A 14,424-nucleotide genomic window follows, 5' to 3' on the forward strand; every position below is an offset into this window, starting at 1 on the left:
TGAAGGGGAATGCGGTTCAGCAGGACAGTGGGGTGCCGGGGGGGAATGCTGACACTCTGGTGAGGGGGGTATAGTACTGGCAGGATCTATGCAAGAAACCCTACCGTTAACAGTATTGTAAGCCTCAGTATCTAAAATGAAAAATTAATAAAAGAATTTAGTGGGTAACAGGGAGTGAAGGGACCATTGGCTAGTGTGGCAGACAGCAGTCTGTGTTTTACAGTGGGATGACCTTGAATAAGTTCGGCAACCTCACTCAGTCTTCATCCCCCATAAATTAAGTAGACACCATCCACTGCACCCCAGGCAGCCAGCATAAGAAGGAAAGGCGCTTCTTTAAAGACAATGCAGAACACAACATCGGACATATCATGAGCAAAATAGACGCTAGTGATGACAACAAAAATGATGCTGCTGATGTTTCCTAATGGTTAACATTCATGTTTTAAGAGATTTCATTAACTGCCGGGATCAACGACTGCTCTCTGATTCATTGAAGTTGACAATGTACCAGGAGATAAGACCGTGGCTAGGCTTCGAGTGTCTGAAGAGGGTTTGATTCCCAGCACCACATGGTCCCCTAAGCACCTCCACAAGCAGCCCTTGGGGCCCCGAAGCACTGCTGCAGTAGCCTGGGTATTGCCATTAGAATCACATCATTGGGTCCTTGCATTGAATTGCCAGCCCAGAGATACCAGTGTCTCCTCCCCGCCCGCACCCCCCAAAAAAAACCTATAGAAATAGTCACATTTAGAACTCATGGCCATAAAAGAGGTCACATGACATCTCATACTATTCATAATTAGCAATTATATCACTGTAGCACTGTCATCCCGTTGTTCATCAATTTGCTCAAGCGGGCACCAGTAACGTCTCCATCGTGAGACTTGTTGTTTCTGTTTTTGGCATATCGAATATGCCATGGGTAGCTTGCCAGGCTCTGCCATGCGGGCGGCATACTCTTGGTAGCTTGCCGGGCTCTCCGAGAGGGATGAAGGAATCAAACCCAGATCAGCTGTGTGCAAGACAAACGCCCTACCTGCTGTGCTATTGCTCCAGTCCATACCATAATACCATAAACATATTTCACTTAATACCATAAACATATTTCACTTGTCAATTGATGAACTAACCCTCTCTAAGGGTACGTTATTCCCAAGTTTGCATTGACTGCAGAGATGATCAATACTGCCTGCACCAGGCCCAGCAATTCTATTAATGTTATAGATTCTGTCAAATGATTGCTGGGAAAGGAAAGTTGGCAACCGTTGATCCTGACACCAAATTCTCAGAAGATTAATCAGGAACACTCACTTCTCATGACTACTCACACTTGGGGCTGGGTAATCCATCCCCTTGCTCATCACCCTCTGAAGTTGTTGCAGTGACATACTTAGTTGAAGGACTCGGCAGGGCTGCTGCTCACCTCAATTGTGGTGCTCACCCAGACTTGGCTACAGTTCTGGAGGCGGCACCTTCTTTGTGGTGTCTGGCATCACAACAATAGTGCCCCCAGGAGAGCAGTCAGCATATGAGCCGATACCAGGGATGAAACTCATGGCCTTCTGCATGCAAGGCAGGCACTCAACCACTGAGCAACTTCCCCAGGCTTGGGGCTGGATACTTTTTTTTTCTGGGGGGTGCTCTCCGGAAAGTAGCATCCCACACCTCCTGCAGTTGTGAAAACTCACACAGTCCTCCTGCGCCGAGGACAGGCAGAGAACAAGGATGATGAGAAGCTCCCCCCATTGGAAGTAGGGCAAGTGCCCACCTTAACTCCCCTTGGCCCATGAAATCTAGGAGCCAGTTTGCGAGGGTCTAAAGAACTGGGACCTGGGTCGCCTCTGCCTGGACCAAGGTGGCTGAAGATGACGAGCTTCCCCGGCCTTGAGTTTGTTCTCTGAAACCTCTCTCTCTCACACACACACCCTCCTGAGACTTCACATCCTGGCCCTCTAGATGTTTGTTAGAAGAGAAGCCAGCCAGGTAACTTCTGAGTGTTTGCTACATGGAGAGGCTCTTAAAGCAACCGCCACAATCAGCTCAAAGGCTCCTGTGTTCATCCTTAAGAGTACTTTACTTCCCAGGGGGAGGAGGGAGTGCAGTTAGGACAGAGAAGGGACCGCTATGACAATGGTAGTTGGAAATGATCACTCTGGACAAAAACTGAATGCTGAAAGGAAGTAAAGTGATATGCATGATACCCTTTCAGTAACAGTATTGCAAGTCACAGTGCCTAAAAGAAAAATAAAGGAAAATAAACAAAGGAAAATGAGAGAGGGGGGGTATCTGCCACAGAGTCAGATTGTGGGGGCAGAAGGGGAGTAGAGGTGTGCGCAGGAGGGAAACTGGGGACATTGGTGGTGGAAAATGATGGCTGCTGGAACATTGTATGACTGAAACTCAATCATGAACAACTTTGTAATTGTATATCTCACAGTGGTTCAATTTTTTAAAAAAAATTTTAAAGAGTACTTGACTTCCACATAAAGTCTGTAAGCAGGAACTACAGTAACTTAGAGGCTTTCGCAAAGTGCCTTTCCCTCAGGGGGCGCAGGAATGATAAGGGGTCAGTCACAGTCTGGAGTGAAATTGGGGAGTACTTTCTATTTGGTCACTTAAAGAAGGTGGATATCCAGGGGGGGATATCAAGTGATTAACAGGAACAATAGGCAAAATAAATTCAGCAATCTCTGGCTTAGACAGGAAAACAAATGAATAAAACCTTGATGTACTACAGAGCCAGCAGAAAGTGTTTTGGTCGTAACCAAGAGCAGGAAAAGCAAAAAAGAAAAAAGGAAAGAAAGAAGGAAAGAAAGAAAGAAGGAAAGAAAGAAGAAAAGAAATAAAGAAAGAAAGAAAGAAAGAAAGAAAGAAAGAAAGAAAGAAAGAAAGAAAGAAAGAGAGAGAGAGAGAGAGAGAAAGAAAGAAAGAAAGAAAGAAAGAAAGAAAGAAAGAAAGAAAGAAAGAAAGAAAGAGAGAAAGAGAGAAAGAAAGAAAAAAGAAAGAAAGAAAGAGAGAAAGAAAGAGAGAAAGAGAGAAAGAAAGAAAAAAGAAAGAAAGGAAGGAAGAAAGAAAGAAAGAGAGAGAGAGAAAGAAAGAAAGAAAGAAAGAAAGAAAGAAAGAAAGAAAGAAAGAAAGAAAGAAAGAAAGAAAGAGAGAGAGAGAGAAAGAAAGAAAAAAGAAAGAAAGGAAGGAAGAAAGAAAGAGAGAGAGAGAGAGAAAGAAAGAAAGAAAGAAAGAAAGAAAGAAAGAAAGAAAGAAAGAAAGAAAGAAAGAAAGAAAGAAAGAAAGAAAGAAAGAAAGAAAGAAGGAAAAGAGGGAGGGAGGGAGAGAGAGAGAAAGAGAGAGAAAGAAAGAGGAAGGAAGGAAGGAAGGAAGGAAGGAAGGAAGGAAGGAAGGAAGGAAGGAAGGAAGGAAGGAAGGAAGGAAGGAAGGAAGGAAGGAAGGAAGGAAGGAAGGAAGGAAGGAAGGAATAGATCAAAAGAAGTGTGTGGCTTCACCCAAAAGGAAAAAAAACTCAGCACAAAACCATTTCTTTCAAAGAAATGGTTTCCATATAACTTCCATAATTGAGTCAAAGCAAGGGAACATTTCCAAACTGAGGACAAAATTTCAGCAAACTATGGAGAAGACATTTGGAGAAGTTTGCTGTTGTTGTTTTTAGCTTAGTTCTATGTAAAACAATAAATCAATTCTCTGTCTCTGGCAGAGAGAAAAGGTTATGAAATCATGGTAAGTGTTAGTCTGAGAAATAAATCATCTTAATTCCGAAGGCTGCAAAGCAACAAAAAATATTTTTAGGAGAAAATGTAAAGTGCAAGAAGCAAACTTATGGAACCGTATAAGTACAATGAATAACTCAAGGTAAGAAAAAGACAAAAAATAAAAGGAGAAGAAGCAAACCTTTACTGAATGCCAGGCACTGGGCTATAGATATTTTTTAAAATATGTTTCTTTCACAAGTACCTAAAAGGAAGACACTATTTTCTGCTTTTAGAAAGGTAAGACAAAATACCCAAACATTTCCCCCTAATCCCACATTGTTCACCACTGTTACATGGCATCCCATATGAAAGGAAGCCCACCAGAGAAGACTCAAAGTGTCACAGTGTTATACTAAAATGCTGACCTTATAGGTGATGGGTTTTTCTTCCAGGTTCTATTATAGTATTTATGCAAACAGGTTTTCCAAACTCACTACATAGTAACCACTTGACAGGGAAGATTTTCCTGCCATCAATTTCACCATCTGCAATTTGTATAGCTGTTAATTAAATTTAAGATGATAAGGGGAATCCATCTCCTACATGGAGCTGTTAATATTGATATGATTGGTTGGTTGCTGATTTGAGGTCTTTTGTAACCCAGGCATTGGCAACTATCAATTTCCCTCTAGGCCCTGTTTCCACTGCATCCCATAGGTTTTGGTTACTTATAATTTTTTGTTGTTCTTCTACGCATATTTTCTTATTTCCCTTATGATTTCTTATTAGATTTCCGGGTGATTCAGGAGTGTGTCGTTTAAGCTTTACAATTTGTGGACCCCCCAATTTTCTGGTTTGTTTCTCTAATTTCAATCAGCTGTGTCTGAGAACATATTTTACACTATTTCAAACCTTTAAAATGTATTCAGACTTGGGTATTTTATCGGGGGTTGTCTACTTTTTTTTCAGAGGTTCTCTCTAGTGGTGCTGGGGACCACCAGAACTGTACCTGGTGATGCACAAGGGGCCATGCTATGCTGGGATCAAATCAACCCAGGGCTCCGTGTGAGTCAGAAGTGCTCCAGTCCTTTAAGACAGCGATGACCCTCAACCGAGATTCACTTTGTAGCTGAACATGTGGCCTTCCTAGACAGTATGCCATGTGCACTGAAGAACAATGTGTACTACTGTGGGCTGAAATGTTCTGCAGATGACAGCTGAGTCTTATTTGGTTGACAGTGTTGCTCAACTCCTTTATTTCGACTATCATCCAAATACTTATGCTCCCCAACAAAGTCATATGTTAAACCCTAATCCCCAATATGATGGGGTGTGAAAATGGGGTCTTTAAGAAACAGTTAAGTCATGCAGAAGAATCTTCATGGATGGGCTTAGTGTCCTTCTAAAAGAGATCCTATAGTAGGGCTTGAGTGATAGTACAGTAGTAGGTAGGGCACTTGCCTTGCATGTGGTCGATGCCAGCTCAGTCTCTGGCATCCCATATGATAACCTGAGCACCATCAGGAATGATTTTTGAGTGCAGAGCCAGGAGTAAGCCTTGAACATCGAAGAGGGTGGCCCCAAAAGAAAAAAATAGATCCTAGAGAGCATTCTTGCCCCTTTCCCCCTAATGTTTTAGGGAGATGTGTTCATAGATGTCTATGAACCAAGAACACACCCTCTCCATACAGCACATCTACTGGCACCTAGGTCTTTGGCTTTCCAGCCTCCATAACTTTAAGAAATAAATTTCTGTTCTTTATACCTAGTCTGTGGTAGTCTGTAAGAACAGCTAAAAAGGACTACGACAATTTCCTTGTTGTCCTCATACCTAGTTGTTCTCTCCATAATTGACGGCGGGGTACAGAAGTTTCCTGCTATTACTGTTCAATTGCCTATTTCCCCTTTGGTTGTCAGCTTTCGCTTCACATAATTTGGGAATTTGTTGGTAGATGCTAAGTGTACTTTTTAAGTGAGTGTCTTGGGTACATCAATTTGCCCTCCTGCCAACATTCTCAAAATTAGCCCTTGAATCAGCAGGAGTCACAGTGATGTGTAATGCTTAACATTTAACAATAATAAACGCCTTATGTTCCTGATCAGAGATGGCATCACTCAGAATGATTGTCTGGTAAATAATGTCTTATCTGGACATATTCTTGGAAAAATAAAGTCAGAGAATTCTTGAAAATTAATTGTTTTTTTCTTATTTTACTTGTTTTTCTTGCCTTGTAAGGACGATAAATAAACTTCAAAAATGTCTCTAATTGTTCAGCTTCCCAGAAGACAAGGTATGATTAATAACTTAAAGTCAAATCTCTGAGCCCTTTATTGATGGTAGTCAAAAATGTAACCTTCCGCTCTTGCAAGAAACATTAGTCTTGCTGTTTAGTGGTATTCTTCTTGAGAGTACAAGAATATGGATCAGCTACATGAACACATTTCACAGGGACACCATACGTTTTTGGTCAGGGTACCAGCACATGGAATATCAATGTTCTAGAGACATTCTGTGTGCTCATGATATATCCAGGACACCTCAACCTTGAATATATAAACAAACCCAGTTCCTCTTCATTAAGTAGTATGAGGGAATAAACAAAATGCTGGGGGTGAGCTAGAAGAAGGAAGTATTTATTTCCCAACAGAACATAATAATTGTTCTTTTTATATGGAAAAAATGCAGAATTAATCCTGGCTGACCACTGTGGGGTATGGGATAGTGACTCATTTGAGCTTATGGGGCCGTGTGTGGGCGCGCACACAACACCGTTTCTCCAGTATGATCCACTGCCTACTGACTGACCTCAAAAGACTTCCTGATGCAACGCTCCTCAGATCCCAAAGGCAAATGGGAAGTAATTCCATAGTGTCTCACTTCTACACAGCACTAAAGCCTATAGACTGAGTTTTCAAGAACCACTACCATTTTGTACATTTCAGAAAGGTTGCGTACATAATCATGAAATCTGACTGTGATGGCCATTCTACAGTGTTCAATACAGACAGGAAGAGTTGCTGCTACTTCAGATGCAGCAACTGAAGTATTTATTTCTAGCGCTTCATCAGTTCCAGCGTTTTCAACTGTTGCTGCCTTTGTATTCATGAATAAAATTTAGTATTTATGTTAATCTTTTATTATCCTTGAAATTGTCGCATTCCTACCACTTAAGATACCTTTTTGGCTCCTCCCCAATTCCTTATCACTGAGTTCCTTTACCAATGGAAAAAGAAGAGTTTGTGTGGGCAAGTTGTGGAGTCTTATTTGGCTCTCCTCTAACAGTTTAAGTCTGAAAGGACTGTTTTATTCCATCAGTCTGGTACATTTATGATGCTCTGAAAATCTCAAATCTCTGAGCCTCTGTGAGTCTTAGTGTTCAGTTCTAGGGTCTTTTTCATCAATCATGAAAAAAACAATCTGATTGAATGAACCACTCTCTAATGATTCATGGTGCAGTTAGGTGACAAAGTGATAGGACAAGAAGGAATTCAAATCTTCCCTTTCTATGCAATTATTGTACACTAATGTGATCAACCACCAATTAAAATTATCTATCAATATTATTTAATAATTATTAATTAAGTCATTTAAAATTATCAAGATATGCTTAAGATATAGCTCATATAAGCTTCTTTTATTTGAGTTAAATTTAAAAAATGCTTATTACCAAATAGATTTCTGCACATTGTTGTGGCGATATTGCATGTATTTAGAAAATAAAATTTTCCAAAAGCAAATGAACAGATTCTTCAAGAAACACAAACTTGAAATTAATATTTCCCATATAACCAATATAAATGAATATTTTCTAATTAATCAAGAAATAAAATGCAGGCAAAGAAAATCATGTCATGCTGGAAGTCAAAATCACTTGTGATTTCTATCCTTATTATGATTTCCCAAACCATAAACCATTTAAAATGTCTCGAAATGGAATTTTGAACATGTTTGTGTCTAAAAAAGTCACCATCTTCCACAGTGTATTGGAACAATATGTCTTCTTGACATTTTGCACATCACTCATACTCTTTTATCTTGAAAACTGTTCAGTACAATAACAAGTTGCTAAATGATGACTGGTCCAGGATAATTGTTGCTTATGTCCACTGGGTCAACCAACATTAAGAATGTTATCCATGTCCATGAACTATCACTATGATGTTCCCAAAATAAGACAGATTCATAGAATTGTGGAGGCTGAAGCAAGCCAACTTAATGCTTCTCTAACAAGAAATAAAGATTAGTCCCTGGCTTAAAATTAGGCTGTACTCATTTGAAATTCAGATCAATTACCCTAACAACGTAGGCTTTTACTTTTCTACAAAATAAGGACCAACAGGTCTCTGACTAGCTTTGCATTTTTTTCTTTAGCACTGACCCACTTGTTTGCAACTTTGCATTATTGGGATTTGTTTAGAATAGAAGAATCATTAAAATCCTCCCTGAGAAAATTAAGTAATAAACTTTTGTTTCTGATACTGTGACTTCTTGATATTTTATTGAGTTGATATTTTTCTTTTTATCTTTTTGGTTTTGGGGACACACCGGGCCATGCTCAGGATTTACTCCTGGCTCTTCACTCAGGGATCAATCTGGGTCGAGCTTGGGAGAACCATATAGGGTAGCAGGGACGAAACCAGCGTTGGTTATGTGCAAGACAAGCACCCTACCCACTGCACAGGTCTCTGGCCCTGAATTCATATATTTCTCCATGATCATAACAATAGTTGTAAGGCCACAGAAGCAGCCTCACTGCCAAACAGCATTGCAAGACAGTCTCTGTGCGCACTTAACACCATTACCCCTTTGAATCTTCGAAACCAAGTTCTGGGTTTGGGGGTTCTGGGAACTGAGGTTAAATTTAAGTCTACATGGATTTCACAAAAGCACAGCCTTTTGAAGTTTTCACTAAAAAACTCATGTATCTTCGAAGCCTAGTGATAGCACAGCTGGTTTGGCAATTGCCTTAAATGTGGCCAACCTGGGTTCAATCGTCAGCATTCTATACGGTCCCCTGGGCATCATTCTGAGTGTGAACCCCCAAAGAAAGAAAGATTATTTATTTTGGGGACTGGAGAGAGAGTACAGAGGGTAGGGCGCTTGCCTTGCATGTGGCTAACGCAAGTTGCATCGCCAGCACCCCATATGATTCCCTGAGCACCACCAGGAGTGAGCCCTGAGCACAGGGCCAAAAGTAAGCCCTGAGCACTGCCAGGTGTGGCCCCCCCAAAATAAAACCAGAAAAGTCATGTATCTAAATTGAATGATCTTGGTTTGGTGATGGTAATAAATGTTACCAAAAGTTCATTTCTGTTCTCCGGACTTTCTCAAAAGAAAGTTCTGCAACTTTCTCAGAAGGAAGTTCTCTGACATATCAGAACGTCTCGTCTTATCTTGGCAGCACAAGCGGAACTGAGTCTGACAGTCAGCCATGAATTTGTTACATTCTGTGATAACTAATTACCGGTGTGTGCAGCCACAGCCCCACTTCAGGTCAGGATGTGGCTGTGTTGCTGCTTTTGTCACTCTGTCTCTTTCCAACTTCCCAGGATTCATTCTATGCTCATAGAATTTGCTGTGTTTGATTCATATTCCTTTGTTCTTTTATGTAACTGTGCTTAGACTGCTAGATACTATTTTGTTCTTTTAACTCAAAATGGCAAGCTTCCTCTTTCTCAGTACTATCAAGAAATCTCTTTGGTAGAACTAACTGGTAAATACCCTAGTGAGTCGATGTAAGTGTGACAAGTAATGCTGCCACAATGCATGGGGTTGTCTCAAGAATGCTTTGGTTTTATGTGTCGGCATGATAGTACAGCAGGTAGGACATTTGCTTTGCACTCGGCTGACCTGAGTTCGATCCTCAGCATCCCAAATGGTCCTCCAAACACTGCCAGGAGTAATTCTGGAGCACAGAGCCAGGAGTAACCCCTAAGCATCACTAGGTGTGACCCAAAAAGCAAAAATAAATAGTAAAATAATAATATAATAAAAGAATTTTAGGTTTGTGTTCTTTCTATAGGAAAGGACACTCTGCCATCCATGTAAACAGAAGATTTTACTCTAATACCCATGGGAGGGGTGTGATTGATTGGTAAGTTGTGGTGGGAGGAAGGGATGAAACAGTATAACAAGGAGGTGATAGCATTAGCTTGGAATTCAGACCCCTTTTAGGAAATGTGACAGATGAGGAAATCAATCTAAGACTCATCTCAAGAATGGGGCATTACTGGGGATCATCAGATAACAGATAACCAAAACATCAGTGTCTGTGGTGCATAATTTTAAAATTTAAAATGTGTCTGGTGTTCAGCACATAATACTAATAAATATTAGTTGAACACAGGAATTAATGTAATGAATAAACAAATGAGTAAATAAACGTATAACCAGCTAGATGAAAGTGCCTGTTTTATGTTCCTAGTATAGATTCCTTTCCTCTCAACAGAAATTTCTGCTAGAGAAATGGAATAAACTGAGTCCAGACAGATAGTACAGCAGGTAACGTGCTCGCCTTGCACGACTGACCCAGATTATCCTATGACCCCTGAGCCCCACCTGGAGTGATTCCTGAGTACAGAACAGAAGTAAACCCTGAGTATCACTGGTGTGACCCCCCAAAAGAAAACAAACAAATAGAAAGAACATGGACAGGAGAGAGTAGAAGAGTTAAGGCAGTTTTCTTGCATGCAGCTGACCCAATTTAAATCCCCCACATGGTCCCCAGAACACCTTAGCACAAAGTCAGAAATAGCCTCTGAACACCATTAGGTATGATCTTACGAACCCCCCCCCAAGACACACACAAAGAAATGAAATAAACAGTGAATGTTGGGATTTGGTAATGATGGATAAAGGGGTCTTTATCCCCAGTGGCTCAAAAGATAATGATGGGGACCAGTTACACACACACATACACACACACACACACACACACGCACACACCTCTGAGAGAATTATCATATGTCCAGGCAGACATTATAGAATAGGACAGACCCAGAGGTGTGGCTTTACATACTAGAAAAATGTTCATGCCAGAGATAATGGTCTAAATGGAAGGTTCTAATACTTAATAAACTTTCAGGGAGCCCAGGTGCCTTCTGTGGTTTAACATTTCCTAGTAATCTATTTGAGACAAGGGATTTTCACTCACCTTTTTTTCTTCTAATTTACTGTTCAGCTTTGGGGACATACTTCAGTTCACTCTTAATATTCTGGATCTCTGATAGGTTGACAGCAGGTCCTGGAAGCTTCTTTGCTCCTGGCATTGGCTTCTTCTCCTCTTCTGAGGTGGGAGGAGCACCCTGAAGAAAAGGGAAAGAAAACAGAGAGATTCAGCTCATTTAAATATGAAGTCATGAAATTTGCATATAAGTGGATCAACATGGAAAGTATCATGTTGAGTGAAATGAGTCAGAAAGAAAGAGACAGACATAGAAAGACTGCACTCATATGTGGAATATAAAGTAGCTGAGAGGTACAAGCTTGCAATGATGCAATTTCTGGCAGAAATTTCTCTGGACTTAGTTACTAAAATACTAAAATACAGAAATCCAAAACAGTGCAGCCACTAGTGCGGCCGCTCGACCTCATATCCCTTCATTCTCAGCAATGGAAAACAAATTATCAAATGCTTCCTTTTCAGCAGGTCCGACTTTGGGGGGAGAAACTCCAAACAATAATAGTGAGTTTTTCATTGAAATATTGAATATAATCAAAGTAAAGTGAAATTAAAGTGAAATTTATCAGTTACACACGCGGGGTGAGGGGCTGGGGAGGTGGGGGAGTGGGGGGAGGTATACTGTGATTCTTGGGGCTAGAATATGTGCACTGGTGAAGGGATGAGTGTTCCAGCATTGTATAACTGAGACTCAAGCCTGAAAGCTTTGTAAATTCCCACATGGTGATTCAATAAAAGAATAAAAATAAATAAATAAATAACACAGTGAATGTCTCTGGGTCAGAGATATCACTGTATCACTGTCATCCCGTTGCTCATCGATTTGCTTGAGCGGGCACCAGTAACATCTCCATTGTGAAACTTGTTGTTACTGTCTTTGGCATATCGAATATGCCATGGGTAGCTTGCCAGGCTCTGCCATGTAGGTGAGATACTCTTGGTAGCTTGCTGGGCTCTCCAAGAGGGACGAAGGAATCGTACCTGGGTCGGCCATGTGCAAGGCAAACACTCTACCCGATATGCTATCGCTGCAGTCTGAGATGTAGGTCAGAGACATAGGTCATAAAAATATTTTTTAAATAATGTCAGACAACAGAACTGATGGTACCAATGGGGAAGAGAAGGGAATAGTGCCATGGACAGTGGCAGAGGTACTTTGGCACTTTGGTGGTGGGTGTTGTGTGGTACTGCTGTATACTGCTAAAACATATAAACGCTTATACTCTTGCAAACTATTATCTCAATATATTATAATTCACTTCAAGGGACTGGAAATATACCACAGGCAGCTTAAGGTACTTGCTTGCCCTGCATGTAGCCAACCCCGGTTTATTCACTGGCACCTCAGGGTCCCCCCAAGCACCATCAGGAGTTATAACCAAGCACAGAGCTGGCAATAGTCCGCAAGACTACCAAGTTTGGACCCTGAAATCACCCACAAGTTTTTTCCCCGAAATTTTATTTTATTTTTACCAAATTGTTCACAGCAATTCATTACATTTAGCATCCAAAGGCAAGTTTTTTAAAGAGAGAATAGTGCCATCAACTAGCACCAACCAGTCCGGTAAATCCTAACAACCATGGTGAGATGTGGTGATCATTGCAAAGAGATTTTTATTGATGTAAGTTTTGATAATTCCATTTACTTTTGTGTTATAACCAACAATGTAAAGTTCATTTGTTTGTGTCTGCTAAAGGGGCAGGCTGGGGCGGTGGGTGGGAAACTGGGGACAATGACAGAGGGAAGGGCACCGGGGTGGCGGGATTGCTGTTGGAACATTTATTGCCTGAAACAACTGCATTATGAAAAGCTTGGTAAATCATCATGCTATAATTTTAAAACACTTGAAAGAATAATGCCATAATATAATTCTATGTGCTGTTAGGACATCTTCAGAGTTTCAAAATTCCCCTGAATTTTAAAGAATGTTGAGGGGCTGGAGTGATAGCACAGTGGGTAGAGCATTTGCCTTGCACGTGGCCGACCCAGGATCGATTCCCAGCATCCCATACGGTCCCCTGAGCACCGCCATGGGGTAATTCCTGAGTGCAGAGCCAGGAGTAACCCCTGTGCATCGCCCGGGTGTGACCCAAAAAAAGCAAAAAAAATAAGTAAAGAATGTTGAATAAAGTTGGAAGAAGAAAATAAGAAATTTCCACAGGACTCAGAAAGTGCTAGAATATTGTTCAATGTTTGATAATTAATTAAAAAGTACCAGGAGTTAGAAGAATTTGGATTTCCAGCAATACACAATTAATTATCTAGCATTTGCTTTTTCGGCAGGTTTGAGTGGTGGTGGGAAAATTCAAAATAATGGTGGTGGGAAGGTATAATGATGGGGGAACTGGTGTCAAAATATTGAATGTAATCCATACTGTGAATTACTTTATGAAAAAAAATTTAAAAGGTAAAAAAAGAATTTACATATCCAAGGGAAATACAAGATCTCATATTATTTGATGTCAGATAATTAAAATATGCCGAAATAGGAGAGACTTATATGTAGAGCGTTAGTGTACAGTGGTTCCAACAATGGCTTAGTCCGGGAGTTTCCACATTTTTTTTAGATGCAGTGGCTTTGTTCCAAAATAATCTCTGGGAAGCATAAACAAACTGAAACAGACATAAACAAACCTTCCTGGATATGGATGAGCTGGTATGGTGCAAGAGAGGCCCAGTCTGCACCTCCTGCTTTAAGTAATTTGAATTTCCTGTCATTGAACGCTTTCTCACTAAGGCAGCTCTAGGACAGGACATCCTATACTTTTTTTTTTTGGCTTTTTTTGGGTCACACCAGGCAATGCACAGGGCTTACCTCCTGGCTTTGCACTCAGGAGTTACTCCTGGTGGTGCTCAGGGGACCATATGGGATGCTGGGAATTGAACCCGGGTCAGCTGCGTGCAAGGCAAACGCCCTACCCGCTGTGCTATTGCTCCAGCCCCATCCTATACTTTTTTGATGGCACCAATACCTGCTTCACACACACACACACACACACACACATACACACACACAATGTGTTGATTATTGTTTCACCGACTAATCCCAAGAAGTAGCATAGTGACAAATCTGCGTGTCTCTCTATACAGCAAGGACGCACATTAAAGTGACTGTAGAATAACAAGATCAGTTGCTGTGAGTGGCTCAGAACACTCTCTATTGCGGAAGAAAGTCTCTTGTTAAGGTTCCCCTATTAGGCCTCTGCCGCCCTAGGAGAATGTATAGGAGGCGCATTTAACCACAGAAACAGCCAGGAAACGCCTCCCGGATCAGCTTTCAGCAGTTCTGGGAACTGAGTGGCCCAGCTGCTTCGCTCTGAGGCCAGCCCATTGTCACGCTGAGGTCATGCTTCCCACAGCTGCTCTCCGCCAATAACTCTGCGCTAGCGGGTCGGAAGGCGGGCCGCGCCTGGGAGCCTGAGCACTGCGGCCAGCAGGCGGAACTACCGCAGGGAATTTCCCTCTGCACAGCCTGAGCCTTTGGCTGCACCTGCCCAGCCCCCTCTCCTCCAATACCACGGTCTGATGACCTCGC

At 41.4% G+C, this 14,424-nt stretch overlaps 1 protein-coding gene across 1 annotated transcript in view; it reads right to left on the bottom strand.

Moving 5' to 3' along the window:
- The window catches only part of SMPX (small muscle protein X-linked), a 55,395-nt gene that overhangs the window by 20,768 nt on the left and 20,203 nt on the right, over positions 1–14,424 (bottom strand). The window contains exon 4 of the mRNA XM_055122580.1: positions 10,862–11,012. Within this exon, the coding sequence (XP_054978555.1) occupies positions 10,878–11,012 (135 nt within the window). The 3' untranslated portion in view covers positions 10,862–10,877. The remainder of the gene's footprint in view (positions 1–10,861; positions 11,013–14,424) is intronic.

Source organism: Sorex araneus, chromosome X, assembly GCF_027595985.1.
Source record: "Sorex araneus isolate mSorAra2 chromosome X, mSorAra2.pri, whole genome shotgun sequence".
Lineage (NCBI taxonomy): Eukaryota > Metazoa > Chordata > Mammalia > Eulipotyphla > Soricidae > Sorex > Sorex araneus.